The sequence below is a fragment of the Olea europaea genome, unplaced genomic scaffold (genome assembly GCF_002742605.1).
Source record: "Olea europaea var. sylvestris unplaced genomic scaffold, O_europaea_v1 scaffold1521, whole genome shotgun sequence".
Classification (NCBI taxonomy): Eukaryota; Viridiplantae; Streptophyta; class Magnoliopsida; order Lamiales; family Oleaceae; genus Olea; species Olea europaea.
In genome coordinates, this window is record NW_019232796.1 from 22,681 (window position 1) to 43,243 (window position 20,563).

Consider the following 20,563-nt stretch of genomic DNA (forward strand, 5'->3'; position numbering starts at 1 on the left):
TATGGAGAGATAATAATAATGCAATTATTATATTATTTTGTTTAATAATGACCGTGTCTGAATTTTTTGACAAAGTATGTCTAGTAAGTCCTTCTACTTCTGTATGAAAGGTTTTACGAAATTCAAGTACTTCTAAATAATTTTTATCTATCATTAACTAAGAATACAATTTTTAAGATCTTTAACTAATTCTTCTATTTTAATTGTTATTCTTTTAATGTCTATTTCTATTTCTTTAGGTTTATTAAAATCTAAATTCTTTATTATTTCCGAAAAGTCTAGTTTTATAGGGATTTTTTCTAATTTTACAAATTTTTCTAGGATACTAGAATTTTGATTATTAATATAATCTAAAGATTCTTCAATATTTTTATCTATTATATTGTCTTTAATTATTTCTAAATAATTAAACTTCTTTTTATTTTCAAGTTCTAAATTTCTGGACAAATTTATAATTAAGTCTATAATACTATAATACTATTTTGACTTGATTCTTCTGAAAATAAACTATGTAATTTATGTTTAGTTTTTAAATTACACTTTAAAATATTGCTTTCTACAGTTGTTACTTTTTTACTATTATTTCTTATTTCTAAATCTAAATAATTTAACTTTTTTACTTCCAGATTAATGTGAAATTTATTTCACTCCATACTTCTTCTATTATATATATGTGCTTATATTCTTCAAATAATATCTTTTTAATTATTTTTTCTTTTATTTCTAAAGGTAAATTTTTAATAGCAATAGTAAAAGTCAAGAAAAAGAATGTCCCTGTAAAAAAAGAAAGAAAATGTCAGTTAATAGAAAATAATACAGAAAAAGAATATGAAATAGATCTAGAGACAATAGAAATAATAGACTATGAAAAAATATATAATAAATTAGTTACAGAACAAGAAATAGATAGTTTAATATCAAAATTAGAAAAATGGAAATAATAGGAGAAAAAGCATTAAAATATTGGGAAAAAGATTGAATAATGTGTGAATTAAATATAAAAAATCCAGAAAATATAATAAAGACCAAAAATATAGAAGCTACAAATAATGATATTGAAGACTTTAAAATGCATATAGAAGAACTTATAAAATTAGAAGTAATAAGAAAATCAGATAGTCCTCATAGATCAGCAGCTTTTATAGTAAGAAAACATTCAGAAATTATTAGAGGAAATAGTAGAATGGTAATAAATTATAAAAGATTAAATGACAATACAATAAATGATGCATATAATATACCAGACAAAATAGTTTTAATAAATAAGATTCAAGATTATAAGATTTTTAGTAAGTTTGATTTAAAATCAGGATTTTGACAGATCAAGATGCATCCGAATAGCATAGAATGGACATCATTTACATGTCCAGAAGGCCATTTGAATGGTTAATTATGCCATTTGAAATTAAGAATGCACCAAGTATTTTTCAAAGAAAAATAAAAAATATTTTTAATAAGCATAATAAGTTTATAGTAGTATACATAGATGATATTCTTGTATTTAGTAAAAATAGAAGAGAACATAGAGGTCATTTATAGATAGTTTTTTCAGAAATTATTAGACATGGACTAATTATTAGTAAAAAGAAAATGGTTTTATTTAAAGAATATATAGATTTCTTAGGAGTAAATATAGGAGAAGGAAAAATTAAACTTCAACCACATACAACTCAAAAAGCTTTAGAATTTTTAGATAAATTAGAAGACTTAAAAAAAAATTCAGAAGTTTTTAGGATTAGTTAATTATGCTAGATCATTTATAAAAGATTTAGGAAAAATTACAAGACTTTTATATGCAAAAACCTCACCAACAGGACAAAGATATTTTAACCAAGAAGATGTAAAATTAGTACAAGAAATAAAAAAAATGATAAAAATTTTACCAGAATTAACAATGACATTAGATACAGATTAATTAATTATTGAGACAGATGGAAGTTTGTTAGGATGGGGTGCAGTTTTACTTTGTAAATCAAATAAATATTCTGATAAAAGTTTAGAAAGAATTTGTAGATATAATAGTGAAAATTATAGAGAAAAAGGAAATATGAGTAGTATAGATGCAGAATTACTTGCTGTAAATTATGCTTTAGATAACTTTGATTTTTTTATTATTTCTAAAAAAGAAATAATTATTAGAACAGATTGTATTGCAATAGTTTCCTTTTATAATAAACTTAAGTTAGACTCCAAGAAAAGTAGTAGGAGAAGATGACTTAATTTTATAGATAGGATTACTAATACATGAATTAATATAGAATTTGAACATAGAATAGGTAGTGATAATAAAGCAGATATTCTAAGTAGAATGATTGAAAATAAAGATTATTTTGAAATTAATTCATTATAATATTGACAAATGTCCAGACCACCTCCAAGACCAGGAATTCCGCCAGGGAATTCTTTTGCATCAAATGCATTGATAAATACTTCATCTATTCAGAACATACCATTTTACCAAGAACGAATGAGATTTGGTAACCAATAATTAATAAGTTTTCCTAATAGTAATATTTCTTTTAAACTTTTACAACACATTTCTTTAAATAAAGAAGAAAAATGTTTGTTAAACAATTTATGGATATCTTATAATAAGAATCCAAAAGACCAAAAGTATTTTCTTGCATGTTTAAATGCACTTTCATAACATTTTAATCAGAACAAGAATAAGTTTAAATTTTATATAGTAGCCAAGGGCAAAAATCTTGGTGTTTTCCATTCATGGTTAGAAGGAGTAGATTGCATAAAAGATTTTAAAGACCCTCTTTATAAAGGTTTTCATAATTTTCAAGAAGCTTTAGACTTAGCCAGACAGATGATTGGGATTAACTTCTATGTTTCCCCTTCACTCAGAAATTACTCAGAACCCCCTCTTGATTTTTCACCAAGCAAAGATAAAAATATTTTTTGTAGTCATTGTGAATGCATGCAGAAAAATTTTAGTATAGTTAATGAATCTAACCAGACTCTTACGACACAAAGATCTTCACTACAAAGAAAGATCACAGAACCTAAAAAAGAGATAATTGGGCTAAAGCTCAGTTTATCTAGAGGTACTATTGAGCCTAAGAAGTCAATAGCTAGTCCAATTCAAACGGTAACTGGTAAAAACTTATCAAACCCGTTAAAGGCCGTGGACTTGCCAAAAGCCCAACAGACTCATAGGATTGTTGATTCCTCTACTAGATCAGAAAATCAGACACAGTAGACTGATAAACCAGCTACAGATAAAGATAAAGAAATTTGGGATTTATTGGGCCAGCCCAGTGGTAAATTTGATTATTATGTCAAATATAGTCCACCAGAACATTATCTTGATAATCAAAGTTCATCTCAAATCCAAGAAATTCATTCTAGCCAAGACAAGGGTAAGATAATTGTTCAAAACAGACAAGATCGAACATTATTTCAAGATGCCCAAAATCCAAATGAAGATGCCGTTTCTTTAGAAAAGATTTTCTCTCAAATTGAAAAATTCCAAAATCAGTTTAAAAAAGACGAACGAACTTCATCTAGAAGAAAGAAAAGGATTCAAATTAAGAAGAAGAAAAATGATGAAGAATTAAAAGAACAAATTAGAGAAGCAGTTAAAAAAGTTTTTGAGACAGTCTTTGAAAAGAAAAATGAAGAAGAAAAAGAGATTCCAAAAAATCTACAAAGAGAAAATAATGAAGAAAACGAATCTCAACCAGATAATGGAGAAGAAGATCCAGAAAATGTAGGGTTCAATAATTCAGATAGTGAAATGTCATTTTCACCTACAATAGAAAGAAATATCATAAATGCTATGGAATGATAAGATGAGATTGTCGACGCAAGAAGACAAAGAATTTTCAAAAAACAGATGCTTCAACAAGACATAAAGAGAAAACAGTAAAGATTTCCCGGCATAGTGGAAGACTTTTACAAAAGAAAGATTCCCACTAATGTTTAAAGAGACTTTTTTGATTGGCCAAAAACTTCTCGGTGAAGTGAGTGTCTTTCCTAGTAAGGGTAGATTAGACTTTTTGCTCCCAATAATTTCTCTATATAAGGAGTACATTTCATTTGGTTAAGGCAGGAGTTTACAACTTGTGTAATCATTGCTATCCAAAAAAACCCTTTGAAAACCTCCTTATAGAAAAATTCTCAATCAAAAATCATTATATAGCTAAAGTACTTGTGAATATTTGAAGATACTCTTGTTTTCTTAATATTTTATTTTAAGAACTTTAGGGACTTTCCGAAAGGGAAATATTTAGTTGTAAATCTTTAAAGATAAATTTATAAATCCCTATTTAATGTTTAATGTTTTATGCATCTTTAGTTATGTAAATATTTGATAAATCATTTCATCATATACGTATAATAAAAGTATAACTTGATTTCTAGAAACTATACTGTTTTTAGGTTAATTCTAAGTGACCCAGATAAAAGAAAACTGTTGGCCGGAATGAGCCCTTTAATGCTTTCTAAAGATGCCGGGGAAAAAGAATAAATTCATCTAAGAATTTTATAAGAGAGTGCCACGGGTAACCTTATAGAAAGAAATCAGGTTCAAGTTTATATGTTATAGGTGGTGGAAAAAAAAAAGAAAGGGATTTATACATAATTCTAAGAAAAGATTTATAAAAAACTAAGGAGAGTACTGAGTAAGATTAAAATTATTAAAAGTTATAAAGTTATAAAACAACAAAATAAACACACACACAATATATATATATATATATATATATATATATATATATATATATATATATATATATATCAAGTAAAAAATACTACTTGATTTAAATTTCTAAAGTATGATGATTAACGGTAGCCTATAAAGTATAAGAACTTCCGAATCTCTTAATCAACATGGTCGCATTTTATTGTCGAACGCTTAATATAAATAGATCTACTTAACTTCTATTACATTGTACGAGTGCAAAAAGGTTGAAATGAGAAATTAAATAATGTAACTTGATTTTAAATTATAATTAAGTGACTTAGATTCGCACATACACATAAAAGTATTTTTATTTAGCCCCTGTTTGGTCCCCATTTTTTGGAATGAAAATGGGTGGAATAGTATTTTTTTGAAAAATGAGTGGTTAAAACGGAAAGAGAATTTTTTGATTTACGCGTAATATTATTTTATAGAAGATTGTGGGGTTGAAAATAGTAGAAAGAAAAATGAAATGTAATGAAATAGAAATTAACGAGGGCCAAACGGGGGCTTAATTATAGGCAACAATCAGTGCTCCAAAAAAGTGATTATAAGAAAATAGCTCATTCAACCCTTGTTTGAACTCCATTATTTTAATGAAATTGTTTTTGTTACACGTAAATTCAAAAGTTTTTTTATTTTTTAACTATATATTTCTTATCAATATACTATTCAAAAATGTATTATTTTTTTTTTTTGTGGCGAGAATGAAGCCCAAACAAGGGGTCAAACATGGGCTTAACCTAAACAATTAAAAAATAAAATAAACTTCTTGGGCCATGGCAATTATGGAAGAAATTATATTAGGGAGAATTTCATAAGTAAGAGTTTAAATATCACATATTTCCAAAAAAAAAAAAAGTTTCAAACTTCAAAAATCAGATTTTTATTAAAATTTATTTATGAATTAATTAATTATTTATTTTATTAATTAAATATATTTAGGTCACGGATTAATTTTTAGTCCCAATTTATCAAATTATTTATCACAACTTATTTCTCAATCACAAATCAAAAATTTTATAGGTCACATTATTTTTCTGTCACGAATAATAAATTTTATAAGTCACGAATTATTCGTTGATCACAGAATCAAAATTTTTATTGATCACAACTTATTTATTCATTACAAATTATTAGATTAATTGATCACAATTAATTTTTCGATCACAACTTAATCAATTCTGAGTCACAATTACAATTTTTAGATTACATATTACAAATTAATCAATTATTAGTCACAATCAACCAAATAATTAGTCACAAACATCTAGCATCATCTCATCCCACCCACGACCACCACAACCACAATCACTATCACCATTTAATGTACCCTTTTTTTCAAGTAGTTCTTGAACCGCTTTCACAGTAAAAGGGCACAGAAAATTATCAATTCTGAGAGCAATTTCTAAGAACAGTAGTGTGAAGCTTTGCTGACGGTGGAACTGCCACAAAAACAACATATTAATTCTATTCAGAGAATGAACTAAGGGTTCATTTGATTGCAATAATGGAATTTGGGTGGAAAGATAACGAAATTTTAGGGAATTGACTCATCTAAAATTTGTTTTACTTGGAATTTTTAATTAAATATATTTGATTGGTATAATTTTTCACCTAGAAAATGTTGAAATTTTTGGTGTTCTTTGACCTTGTTTTTTATTAAAATTGTTAATTAGAGGGATAAATTTTTTTTACAATTGTTGATACATTTTATTCCCATTGCTAAAAATAGCAAAAAGGCTGGAAAACCCCAGTTCTCCCAAAAATGGTGAGAATTGATTTTCCACCAATTGAAGGAAAATTCATCGCGTGATAATGGGGGAGGGGGAGGGGGAGGGGGAGGAAAAGAAATTTCTTAGAAAATTTATGTTATCAAACACATGCAAAAGGAAACATTTTCCATGGAAAATAAACCATATCAAACACTAACTAATACTCTCAAAAAAACAAGATACACAACATTGTGACTTACCAACGCCCTCATTTGGTGTTTCTTCATTGACTGTAGGGTCAGATCTAGAGCAGCATCGCACCGCACCGCACCCAACCACTCATTGCACACCCCCACTACAAATTTACCACAGCAGAAAATGGGGGAAAGGATCCCCGATCTGCAATGCCCATGGAAAAAACGTCACCACCAAACAACTGAGTCTTCATAGCGGCTACAGGGTCTTCATAGAGGTAGCGGCGACGATTACTGCATCTTCGTCGAAGAAGAGTAAGGGAAGGATAGAGAGAGACAAGATGGGAGAGGGATAAAAAGAGATGAATGAAATGAAAAATTAAGTAAGGTTTGTGATAAAAATTGTACTATAATATTTAATATTTAAATATAAGATATTATATTTTTGAATAATGAAACAATAAATCTAATTTTAGAATTTTGAATTTTTAAAGGAGCGGTGTAATTTCCACATTAGATTATGCTACTTAACCTAAACAAACCACACAGATAATATAGCCCACGTTTGAACCTCATTCATTGGAAAAAAATACACTTTTAAATAATATTTTGTCATCATTTCAACAATACATTCTTCAATAAAATAATATTACACACATTTTTTCTTATTTTTTAACCATACATTTCTAATGACACATTATTCAAAAATTCATTCTTATGATAAAAATGGAGCTCAAACAAGACAAAAATATTCCATTTCCATCACGTCCCTTGTTGACCTTCCCGCTTACTTGGGGGAATTGTAGGTGAAACAAAACTCTTGTTTTGCTAGTTTAAAAATTAAGTGCTTGTTTGGTAAGAATTTTGATAATTGATTTTTTGACCATTAGAGGAAAAGTGGATCATATCTGTGAGAGAAAAATTCAAAAAAAAATTACGGTTGAAATAGTGGAATAACGTTCAAAAAATTGATTTTAATTGGCTTTTAAGTCCTACCAAACAAGCTCTAAATATTTATGAAATTTTGATTAAAGTTCATAAAATATATAATTAAAAAATTGATAAAAATTATAAACTTCTTATATAATTTAAAATAAATTTTAAAAATTGGGGTCAAACATCAAGAAATGTTATTTAACCCTTCTTTGAGCTTCATTATCTTCATCAAAATACACTTTTAGTGATTTTACTCAATTTCAATCACACCTTTTTATTAAAATAATTTTTCTTCACTTTTAATGACATATTGTCCATTAATACTCTATTCAAAAATACAATTTTTTTTTTTTTTTTTTTTTTTTTTAGCAAAAATGGAATTCAAACGGGCGCCTAAAATCCCCAAACCAAATTCTCATTTTTTATTTTATTTTTATGATGATGGAAGGTATTTACTGAAACGGACCAATTTTCAAAGCTTCTAATGGAAGGCGGGGGTACACGAAAAGGAGTAGAAGCTTATGTATAAACCCGCTGCAGTTTTCATCTGTTGCCCCTTTACTCTACACACCACACCGGTACACAAGGAGTTGTTGATCTGCTGCGGAATAAAATAATCAGTGCCCAGTGATGGATATTGACCCAGACGATGTGTTTCGGGACGATGAAGACCCAGAAAATGAACTTTTTCAGGTTCAAATCTCTCGCTCATACTTGCTTTCTTTGTAATCTGCCCATTAGGAGTTTGTAAATTGTAAATTTTTATTTGTGGGTTTGAAGTATTTTGACTTATAAATATGTATTTTTCATTTTGCAGGAACGAGATTCCACCAAAGAGATGTTGGTGTACTTAGTAGATGCTTCCCCCAAAATGTTCTCCACTACTTGCCCTTCGGTTAGTTTTCTCTATGTTAGGGTCATATTCCTGTTGATTTTCATTTCTTTTTACTGCATTTCTCTCTCTCTCTCTCTCTCTATATATATATATATATATATATATATTACTTAGTTTTACTATTTGCTTTTTGCTGGGGAGGAAGCAGTTTTTTGGTTGATAAAAGTTCGACAATATTTGATTGGTTTCACGGTGGTTCCTTTATTCTTTTGGAATGCTACACTCCCTCCAGGATTTTGATGGATCTCTCCCAGCTCCTGGAGACCAAAAAAAAGGGGAAAAAATCAAATCATTCTTCCTCAAAGTAAATTATTAGGATTCTGTTATTCCTCACACTGAAAAATTAATCTTATGATCCTCAACCAAAAACAATCTCTTATTCATCTGTACTTTCAGTTTTGCTACCGTTTTGATTCCATATAAACGTTTAATATTATAGTTTTATTTACTTCAGAATTCTGCGTAAAGTCTACACGCATTTACAAGTTGACGTGGAGATACAATGAAGATGACCCGTAGAATGGAGCCATGGCTTTTGAAATGATGAAATATGAAACCATTTGCTCCCTAGCTTCACAAATCTTCCATGAATCAATCTGTCACTGTCTCAGATGGACATCAGATCAATTCATTTCATCATGAAACCCTCAAAAACATTTCCCCCCCCCCGATACTCGAACCTGTAGGTTTATCTGTTGAACTCTCTGCTGCAACTTTTAGGCACTCTCCACAAACTGCAATAACATATTCAGTTATAATATTATCAATATTTCTGTTCTGAATTCGAATGTTAATAGAGGCACAGACAAAATAAGCACAGAAGGTGCTTGTTATCACCCTTGCCACGTCTAGGAGGGGGAAGAGAAAGAGAGATACTGCATGAATAAGCGGATGTGAATGTAACTTATAGCAGAGATGGGAGAAGAGAAATTTAAGCTCGCTAACGTCTTTGAATTCCTTAATCGAGGGTTACACCATCTTTATATTAAGATACGAGTTCCTAGAGTTAGATGCTATATTCCCAGTTTCATAGAACCAGTTCTAATAATACCAAAGATCATTGCAGCCTACCAACAAGATACTTTGATTTTAAGAAATTATTTTACTTAACTAGGCCATATTCTTTGCCAAACCTTTGAGGATCCTGGTTTTAGCATGACTCTATGACAGGAAAAGAAAAGCCATGATTTGGAGAAATGAGGTGATATAGGCTGTACCTCATTTCAATTACATTGCCTTGTGCTTAAAGGATCACCAGAATGGAACGATCTAAAGGATGTAGAGGTAGACCAAATTAATATGGTCTTACGTGGTTGTGAGACATTTACAGGATGACTTGGCATGGGAATTCGACTTCAGTGGGGTTTCCAAAGCCTAAGCAAAGCTTTATTGGACCTTTATAATCAAAGGATGACATGAAAAGATTATTGTGGTTGACTCCAGCTTTTTTTAAAATAAGCCTATGTTTGATGGCCATTATTTGGATAAACAATGTTTTGAATAATGAATTTTTGGAGAATGTGTAATTCAAAAATAGAGAAAAGTTTTGAGTTTTCGTGCAAAATATTTTATTTTAAAAATATATGATTGAATATGAGTATGTAGAAAAAAGAGTTTTGAATTAAAGGCCATTAAACAGGGACTAATACCTTGTTACTTTGGTGAAAGGATAATGATTGGCTTCTTTAACAATTAACAATTTATTAATTAAATGCTAAATTTTAAGAATAAGTGATAAGTTTATCTTTCACAGTACTTTAATTTTAAATTTTCATATTTTCAAATTATTATTAGTCAAATATTAAATTATTCAATTTTAACATTTGAACTTAATATTATTATATTAGATTAACCATTTATTATTTTAAAATGTCTATTTCTATAATCGTGTGTTGAGAATTGATATTTTTAAATTAGTATTCCCATTTTTCAATATTTTATAAATATTAAGGTTCTGAAGTGTGGTTGTTATATTGTCAAATTTAGTATTGGTTTTCAAGTCATTTTATTGGTCACTCCATTAAGTTAATTTGATTGTAAACTAAAATGAAAAACATAAGTTTCGACAAATATGTCTAAAATCTAAAATAAAGTTAGTTAGTGGATTTGATTTAAAAATTATATAAACATAAGCATCTTCTGAAAATCGAACAAGAGGGTCCCCTGACACACCATTGAATTCTTTTTTGAGTTCCTACTGAAGACTGAAGGGAGAATTGTTTGAATTTTTCATAACTTACCTGTTGACTTACTGTTTGTGTAAGCTCTTGAAATGGGCTAATGAAATGTTCTTTTCCCCCCTTTAGACAGTTCTGATCTATTGCACTTGATGCAAACTTCATACGATAAACTAACAATACCCTATGAATTGTTCCCACATGCATTAAATCCAGTTGTACCGAACTGCAGAACTGAACTACGTTTTTGAATCTGAGAATTTGGCCAGTTTGACCTTGTTACTGCCAATGCTGTCTATAAATAATAGCCAGTTGGCTCTCTCTCTCTCTTTCTGCGTGGGTTGATGTATTAAGTTTCAATGGTATTTTTGCACTTCTCCTTTTGATACCGGAGTATGGATTGCTGATAAATTTTGAATGTATGCAGGAAGATCAGAAGGACGTTACTCACTTTCAAGTTGCTGTCAGTTGCATAGCACAATCTTTGAGAACTCAAATTATAAATAGGTCTTATGATGAAGTTGCAATATGTTTCTTTAATACTGTAAGTTCTGGCATCAGATTACAGTGGTCTAATTATTCGCAAACTTGCTGTGTATATCTACTCGATTTCACCGTATATTCTAAAAGACTATCTTTTAGTAAGCTTGGTTTCTAATATTGAAGTAACTTCATCTAAAATGCTTTGTTTGCTTACATGATTTCCAGAGGGAAAGGAAGAATTTGCAGGATTCAAATAATGTTTATGTTTTTAATGTTCCTGAACGAGAGGAACTAGACAGGCCAACTGCTAGGCTTATCAAAGAATTTGATTCTATTGAAGGTAAGTCGTCATCTGGTAACTGGTTGATTACAGATTATTGTGTTGAATTGTTATCATGCATTGATCTCCAAGTTCCTAAATCATGAAACTTCTTAAATAGTGTTATTTTTCGATGAGAAGACATTGTTTTTCTTTATTTACTTTGACACTTCATCATACCATGTTGTACCAATCCAATTACAAGTTCCAAAAACTAGATGATTTCATTTTAATAGCTAAGTACCTTATTGTTCATTTTTTATTTTAAAAAATCAATTAGCAAATATTTTTTTCTGGAAATGCAATACAAGAAATTTTTTATAACTTATAAATGCTGTTCGAGATAAACTTCTTTATAGCATTTTAAAATTTTCTTATTGCTGTTATTATGACATGCCCCATGCACATGAACTCGAGACACATTGCTATCACAATTCATATCCGCGTGTCATATAATTTGCTAATTTGTGTATTCAACACCTAGATCCTCCCGTTCCCCACACCCAGTCCCCAGCTTGAGTTATATAGCTTTCATGATCCATGGTTATCTTAGTTTGAAGCATTTAAGATCACGAGCAGGAGGGCTCTATCTTCTTGTAACAACCTAGAAAAGCTCACCATTTTGGAAAGGAACCCACTCACTGAAAATGACTTGAGACTTGTCCGGCAGGATTACTTGTTTTGCCTTTTCTCTTTTTCGTACATTCATTCTTGTTTAGCACCTTAAGTTGGGAATTTGAAGAAGTATTTAGTAGATCTATGCGTACTTAAAGCGTGTTTCTGTAACTCTTATTAAAGACGATCAAATAAGTTCCCTTGTCCTTTCATAGGAAACGTACAAATCTCTTCTGAGTTTCAACTTGGCTCAGATATTTGTCCAGTGAAAGAAAACCATATATTTAGACAAACTTGAGGTCTAAATTTTACTGAAGTAACTTCTTGCTTAACTTTCTTGTATTGACTGAAATTATAGTTCATTGAAATTTCAGCTGCTATAGGGTTACTATTGAGTACTGCTTTTTGACTTGCGTTGAATTTTTAGCTTTCTGCCTGATTGTTTATGAATGCAGAATCATTTAGTAAAGAGATTGGGAGCAAATATGGCATCTTACCTGGGTTTCGTGATAATTCTCTTTACAATGCTCTTTGGGTTGCACAAGCACTGTTGCGTAAAGGGTATATTTTATTGTTTATGATTTTTATCATTTGCTAGGCTTTCTTAAATGGTTATATTTCATTCAAGAGATATTTGGTATCTAATGGCAGTGATGTGACTACGTCAGGTCTGCAAAAACAGCTGAAAAAAGGATTCTATTATTCACTAATGAGGATGATCCTTTTGGGAATATCAAGGGAATGACAAAAATGGATATGACGAGAACGACATTACAGAGAGCCAAAGTAATAACTCATTTTTTTTATACACTAGTGCTTGCATGAAAGTGCACAGACTTATAGAGTTGGAATCTTATTAGAGCGTACAAGGGCACTAGATTTGAAAGCATGACTTGCATTAAGAATATTATATTATCAAAAACATAAACAATTCAAAGATACTTTTCAGGATGCTCAAGATCTTGGCATCTCTATTGAACTTCTCCCCTTGACTAGACCAGATGACGAGTTCAACGTGTCCCTTTTCTATGCTGTATGTTCACACCTGGAATTAAAGCTCTTTCATTTTCTTCTACTTGTAATTGCTTTAGTATCTAATTCAATCTCTCATGCATTCAGGACTTGCTTGGATTGGAGGGAACCAACCTGACTCAGTTTAAGGCCTTGGTGGGAGAGAGGTGTGCATTCAGTAGTTCTTCACTAAATAATTTCCCATATCTTTTTTACCAGAACCTAACTTATAAACTAAGTGACATGTAAACTCCTTCTTTGGTATTTTCATGGTTTTTAAATCTCTGATTAATGCTTGTCTGCCGATGTTGTGCAAACAATGCATTTCTATAATAATTCACATTTTCCAATTAAGTGTAGTCTACTGATAGTTGTCTACCGAGAAAATATTGAGTTGTGCAAACAATGCATTCCTATAATAATTCACATTTTCGTGTCTCCCAAGAAAATATTGGTTGATAATTGCCTTGCTGGTTTTGGTATCGTCTGCATGTATTGTTCTTGTAAAAAGATTAGTTTTTAGCCCCGCATTGGACATAACGCTTGCAGAAGATTATGGGTTGTATTATTTCCTAAATCATTCTTTTCATTTCAGATTTGAAGACATGAAAGACCAATTGAGAAAGCGGATGTTCAGGAAGCGCAAAATACGGAGACTTAAGTTTATCATTACCGATGCCATTTCTATTGAAGTGAATACCTACGCTTTAGTTCGTCCAACTAATCCAGGTTTGTATTGTGCTTTGCAATTGGGCAGTACATTATATTTTCATTTGGTTATTGAACTATTGTTCTTTTGCCTTTTGGTCTCAGGAACAATCACTTGGCTTGACTCTGTCACTAACCTTCCTCTAAAGGTACTATCAAATGTTGTTTAGTCAGCATGTGTATATGGTCGCACAGGCTTGAACCTTTCTAATGTGGAATTAAGACCCATATAAGTATCTCTATTTCGTTATGTCATTGTTAAACTTAGAAGAGTCGAAACAATAATAAATTCTGAACTTTACTTCACGTTACACTTTTGCAGACTGATAGATCTTTCATCTGTGCGGATACTGGTGCTCTGGTGCAAGGGACTCCCAAACTTTTTCAGACTTACAAGAAGTAAGGTTACTGTTTTGTCAGCATATAGTTTATAATTTTGTGATTACTCGAGAGTCAAACCATTCAATGATTAGATTTTCAGATGATATTTATTTCTGTAATTTTAGATGATTCAAATCCAATAAACACTATCATTTTGGAAAAGATGCTTGCCCCATGTCCAACAACTCATAAATCACTAGAACCGGAAACTTGTTGGGCATTGTCATTATGTTCAATGTCCCATAATCCTTGCAAAACCACCAACTCCCATCCTTCTTTCCTAGGAGAACCGGACTAGAGAGCAGGCTCATGCTAGGCTGATTATTTTAGCTGCTAGAATCAGTCAAACCAACTTCTCAATGTCACTTTTTCATGTGGGGGATCTGTAGGGCTGGACAACCAGGGCAGACTGGTTCGGTGGCAGATTGTTGGGCATTCAAAAAACGACTGGTACGGTTGCAATACACCTCCATATGGCACTTGGAAGCTCATTCTTAGTGGGTTCGATCCCCATGCTGATATTTTACAATTCAAGCAATCCCACCCCTCCATGCTCTCTCAATGCCTTCAGAATCGACTTCAACAATATTAAAGATTTGCTCAGACTAAGATCCCTTTGAGTTGTCATCATCGCCCCCACCCTCCTTAAATTTCATGGTTAGTGTGTGAGTTGACTTGTATTCCCCTCCTGCCAACGTTTCTAACCATACCAAATGCGCATTGGAGCTACCTAATTCAGGAGGAAGAAAATCCTCAACTACATCAATTTTCTACAAAATTTGAAACTTGCCCTTGCAAATAACTTCTCCTTTGACAGTCAACCTGATGCTCATGAGAACCCCATAATCCAAAATGCCCATCCATGAAAGCCCCTTTTTTTGCGCTAGCTTGACAGAGATGAAATTATGGGTGCACTGCAGTCAATGATCACCACCACCTCTTGCTGCCCTATTACCCATTTGAGCTTCATGGTTCTGAATTGTTGGAAAGTTCTATGGTATTGCTGATTCCATATCCCCTTTCGATGTCTTGCTCAACAGCGTTGCCTTCCTCTATTCAACTTACTTTGCTATGACCAGCACCTGAAGTTCCTTTTCCCAAAGTGGTGTTCAATGGAATATTTTTCATCACATGGGAAGCAAAGGCCATTCTCCCTCTTCAATTGGAGCTCGGCATTAGTGAGGCATTTGAAGGGTGGGAAATTTTTTGGTGCAGCCAGAGACCTTGGATCTGGAAGTGTGGTGTGTTTGGCTATCTAATTAGTCACCTGCCCTTTCCCATATTTGGACCCACCCTACCTTAGGGCTGCAAGAGAAGTGTTTGCAGTCCTCAACCATTTGGGCCAAATCCATTATGCGGGCCAATCCCTTTGGTTTTAACATCTGGATTTTAGTCCGAAATTCAGGTTGAAGGCCATAGATGAAGTTTCCTTCGAGCACTTCCTATGCTATGTTGGCAGTGGCAAAGCCAACCCTTCAAACAGTCACCTGTACTCATTCACCACGTCGTCTTGCCTAGGGGTGAGAAACTTTTCCCAAACTGTCACCCTGTTTGGAGGAGCAAATTTTCTCCAGTAAGAGGGTCTTCGATTCACTCCAATTACGCATCAGACGGTGGGCCTCACTGGAACCAAATCAAGGCCTCCCCAATCAAAGCACTACCATGACGTCCTTTAATTTCTCCCAGTCCGTTATCCTTTTCACCTTGAAATGGGCTCTGCTCTAAACAACCTCCCGTTTGGTTTTTTGAGTGAAACACAGGTATCTCCAACCTCCTAGGTCGATGCTCAAAGTGAGAGGCATCCCCTTGACTTCTCAATGGTATGCAACAGCCATGTAGGTGAATCAGAGGCATTTGCAGCTCTGGGTCTTTTTCCTTTTCCTTTGCTCATCAAGCCGGTGCAATCTCGACCTTAAATTCAGCATCTGCAAGTTTCCTTTGACAGATTCCAGTTCTCTCTGTAAGCCATATCAGACTTCATCCACCCTTTCCTCCATTGTACCCACGCATTTGGTTTTTATTGCTGCCATTTTCCCAGGGTTGTTTGCTCTAATACTTAAATTGATAGAACCTAGTTACAAATTGTCGTTGTAAACAATTTTGACAGAAATGATGTAAGAATCCTCCTGGCCCCCTGCCTTCCCTCCCTCCTAACTAATTAACTAATGAAATGGGCACAAGAATGAATCCATCCACTGCTGGCAAGCCCATGCGAGCATTGTTAATCTTCTTGCCTCTTCCCCTGCCTCACATATGTAAAGTGTACGGGGGGTCTGTCATCAGCTTCTTACTTAAATGCTATATCTTAGTCATCATGAACTAATCATTGAATAAAGACTAATACCATCTAGTTACTGTAATTAATCATATTTGGAGTAGTCACTCTAATTAATTGTGCTTACTCTTTATCCCCCTTAAATTCTTCCCATCCTAGTTTACACTTAATAAATCACGCACTAGGCACAAGTTAATTACAATTAAGAACTAGTTAATTTAGAACTAACGCCATCATTAGAGAAGTTGTGCTATCATGTTTGATGTGTCATGTGGGGAAGAAGCCACAGCTTTATAGTTTGGGACTAATTATATATGTTGAGGACAGGGTATATATTCAATATTTGTACATGCTTATAAAATGATTTGCTTACTCATTGTTTTCTACCTTAACCTCGGTCTTAAAATGACATTCCGAGGATACACTCAAATTCAAGACCAAATCAATCAGGAGTACAATTCTATTTCTTACTCATCGTCAGTACCTTTGCTTTACACAGTAATTGGAGTTTGATTAGTTTTTCTTTGCCAGTGAGAGTATCATGTTCTCGACGGATGAGCTGTCTGAAATTAAGAGAGTTTCAACTGGACCTCTTCGTCTTCTAGGTTTCAAGCCATTAAGTTGCTTAAAGGATTATCACAACTTGAAGCCATCGACCTTTGTTTTCCCAAGTGATGAGGTTTCTTTATTATAACTTATGTTTATACTTTTCATGTTTTAGTGTACATTATGCAGTAATTTTATTTTTTGTATTCATTTTAATTTACTGGCAGTTTTGTGCTTTCATCTATATGCTTTATGAATAAAGATGACTAATGCCCCCCCACCCCTAAAAAAGAAAAAAAAAAGTTCTATCTTCGCATGCACGCACGTCACACAACCAGACATACATGGGCTTCCAAATAGACTATACATATGCATGTTCCTGATTTATGCTAGCAAAACTTCAAGATAACGCAAAGCATAGAGCATAACCATAGTAGACTCTAAACAAAATGAAGGTTCAATAATTGGAATCTTACGCAATTCTATAGAAACTTGTTATCCTTTGTTAAATCAATATATTTGTTGGCCCAATCCTTCTATTAATTATTTAGAGATTTGGTGCAGGAAGTGGTTGGAAGTACTTGCATTTTCATTGCTCTCCACAGATCCATGTTGCGACTGAAACGGTTAGTAGACTTGCAATATTTCTTGGTTGCTGGCAAAAGTGTTGATAAACACAAGTCATACATTTATTTGGTAGTATATGGTCGTTTACAGCGTTCTCAAAAAAATTTAAGGTGCATCTAGAGCTAGGTGCTCATTAGGACTTTCTGAGCTTACGGTTTCAATGCCCTTCTCCGTAACACGGACACGCTACCACGTGTTCGCGTCCAACACGTGTCGGATATCGATATTTCTCGGACACTGTCATGGTCATTTTTTTCTTTATAAAAAATATTATATTTTTTTTAACTCAAAATTATTATTAAATAATAAATAGATACTCATATTTAAAAGATTTTGACAAAAAAAATTAATAACAAGTGCAAACTAAATTTATAACATATAAATAAAGAATTTTAAAAAATTTAATTAACATGTCGTATTAACTGTAACATCTCGAATTCTCAAAACTCGAAGCGTTAAAAATAATTATTTCTTTCTTTGGTTCGACCCTTTTGATGTTACCCAAAATATTTTATATATTAGAAAGTTTTTGGCTTTTGAAACATATAAAAATATAATGGGAGGTAATTATTCACATAAATTTAAGCAATTATGGCAAAATTTGGTTTTGGAAAACATTTGGAGGCAATTCAGCAATTACGAATTTGACAACAGTGGAAGAAAATATATTTGGCCTAGCAAATTTTTATTAAAATTTATGTAATTTTTATAGGGACTAAAGCATTATATGTACCACATATAAAAAATTGGGGTCTCAACGATAACGTTTGAAGTAGGAAAATATTGCTGGACAGAAAACTCATATTCAACACGACACAGTTTACTAAAATGGGCATAACCTTTTTTTTTTAGATAATATTTTTGAAAAATTCCAAAGGCCACTATTAGAAAACTCATAGACCTTTCAAATCCCATTGATTTCACTTTAAAACATGCGCAATAGCCCAAGTTATACAATTTTCAAATAGGAGGATTAAATTTGAAATTTTAACCGAGCAAAAATTAAACTTCATACATAGTCAATCCAACACTTCTAAATTCTAGTTAACATGCATTGTCTGTAAAACTAGACAAAATAAACATTAAAAGCATTTCAAAAAAAGTGTCATCTAAGTATCCATAAAATATTTACATAAATGGAAATTTTTACTAGAAATTGAAAGCATTTCAGATCGTCGAACACTTGCCATTATGCCAACCACTGTCATGCCTCGATCTTAACTTGTAAAATTGTTTGTAGGGATGAGTACTATAAATAATACTCAGTAGGAAGCACTTGAGTAAATGGTAAAAATATATATTTTCAGAAATGCAAACTCTGTTCGATTGTATCACCGTCAATTTCAAGCGAATTGGTGATTAGTTAGTCCGCTTATTGTAGGTTTTGATAATCCCATTTCATTTATCATAATCATCTCTTCATATCTCGTGTAAACCACTAAATGGTAATTCCATCATGAGTAATACAATAACATGCTTAACGCAAACGAAAAACATATAAATCTTACATCACTTAAAAAGGAGCCGAAACACCTCTACCTTAATGCTTGGAGTTTGAATACGCTTTTTGCGTTCAATAAGAAATATAATGCAGCATACTTCTATGCCTCTTCTTTAGAAAAAAATTTCAAATTCAAGGTGTCTTGGTCTATGGAGAAAGGGCAAAATAATTTTATGTATATGTATAATAGTTTGGGAGAAAAATGTTGGTATAGAGGTCGTAGGAGATTTTTTTATTTTTTATTTTCAAACACCAAAGAATGACGGTGATTAGTAGCAACCAAAATGGGATTAATAACTATGGTGCTGGAATATTAATGATTTGTATAAATAGACTTTTTAGGTTGCATTTCCACATAAAATGGAAGTGAAAAAAATGTGCAGTTATGAAAAAGGGCAACAGTTTCTTTTAACATAATGGGTATTAAATGTTTGGGATGGTTATGGTTTTAAATTTCAAATGGAAGTGGTGGTTAGCAATAAATTAAAAATGGAAGTTAAAAATGATATAGTAAGTGGGGTTGGTTACAATTGGAGGCAATCTCTTTCTTTAATTCTAGAGGAAGTGGCCGTGAATTGCATTTATAATGGAGTTGCAAAATTTGATTTTTAAAGGGTGGTTACAATGAATTAAAATGGAAGTTATACAGGATAATGTAAGTGGGTTGGTTAAGACTTTGAAGTGGGAGTCTTCGAAAGAAAGATGGAAATTAATATAGAAAGTGGGGTAGTTAATAAACTTAGTGGATGGAAAAACCGTAAGAAGAAATCAAGATAATGGAATTAAATTTGAGTATAATAAGTGTATCAAATCTTAAAATTTAAGGTAGCAATTAATATAAAATGTGTCGTCAAAATAATGTAACAACATAAAATCTTGTCGTCTAAATGAGATTTCGACACCTTACAAAATTTTTAAAAACAAGTACGCGAAACCTTATTACCGTGATCAAAACTTTAATTTGAACTCTTAAGGGAGTGTCATAGCGACGTAATAATATAACCCAAATTATATTTGAGTTTCTATAATTTTATTTTGAAACGAAACAAATTTTTTTTTTCTCGGTCGCTACATTAGCGTTTTTTTTTTTGAAAAATCACGTCAACACATTCGATATGTGTCGTGTTTGTGCTTCATAGGTGCCCTTTGTCCTTTTAAACGCTGGTTATCTTGAAGCAACCTCAACTTGAATCCCTTTCTTCTGTTTCCTTAATATACAGAAAGGTGAGATTTTTTTGTTTATAGATAAAATGAAGGATGTAATTCTTGAAAAATCGAAGGCTAACAGACTGAGTACTTCAAGTTCCTGCACATCTCTATCAGTAACCATTTATATTAATAAGCTTTTTTCCCTCCCTTGACATGTAGTCTGTTTAGAATGTTGATAGTGACCTTGAAACATTGTTTGTTTCAGCATTTCTTTTCAAAATCCTTGTTCAGTTAGTCTTATAGGGGATCGTCAGCATACTACAAGTTTCAATATATAGCGC

The 20,563-nt window shown here is 31.9% G+C and overlaps 1 protein-coding gene across 3 annotated transcripts in view; it reads left to right on the plus strand.

Moving 5' to 3' along the window:
• Positions 1 to 7,957: 7,957 nt before the first annotated feature.
• Positions 7,958 to 20,563, plus strand: part of LOC111376576 (ATP-dependent DNA helicase 2 subunit KU70) — a 15,519-nt gene continuing 2,913 nt past the window's right edge. The window contains exons 1-14 of one of the 3 annotated variants that reach the window (XM_022999541.1): positions 7,960 to 8,228; positions 8,353 to 8,430; positions 11,035 to 11,151; positions 11,316 to 11,430; positions 12,480 to 12,585; positions 12,693 to 12,810; positions 12,974 to 13,057; positions 13,144 to 13,202; positions 13,631 to 13,764; positions 13,849 to 13,892; positions 14,066 to 14,142; positions 16,931 to 17,078; positions 17,510 to 17,571; positions 20,213 to 20,309. In XM_022999541.1, coding sequence (XP_022855309.1) covers positions 8,166 to 8,228; positions 8,353 to 8,430; positions 11,035 to 11,151; positions 11,316 to 11,430; positions 12,480 to 12,585; positions 12,693 to 12,810; positions 12,974 to 13,057; positions 13,144 to 13,202; positions 13,631 to 13,764; positions 13,849 to 13,892; positions 14,066 to 14,142; positions 16,931 to 17,078; positions 17,510 to 17,571; positions 20,213 to 20,231 — 1,224 coding nt within the window. In that variant the 5' untranslated portion in view covers positions 7,960 to 8,165 and the 3' untranslated portion in view covers positions 20,232 to 20,309. Of the gene's footprint in view, positions 8,229 to 8,352; positions 8,431 to 11,034; positions 11,152 to 11,315; positions 11,431 to 12,479; positions 12,586 to 12,692; positions 12,811 to 12,973; positions 13,058 to 13,143; positions 13,203 to 13,630; positions 13,765 to 13,848; positions 13,893 to 14,065; positions 14,143 to 16,930; positions 17,079 to 17,509; positions 17,572 to 20,212; positions 20,310 to 20,563 lie in introns of those variants that run through there. The other 2 variants (XM_022999542.1, XM_022999543.1) reach the window with 2 other exon arrangements.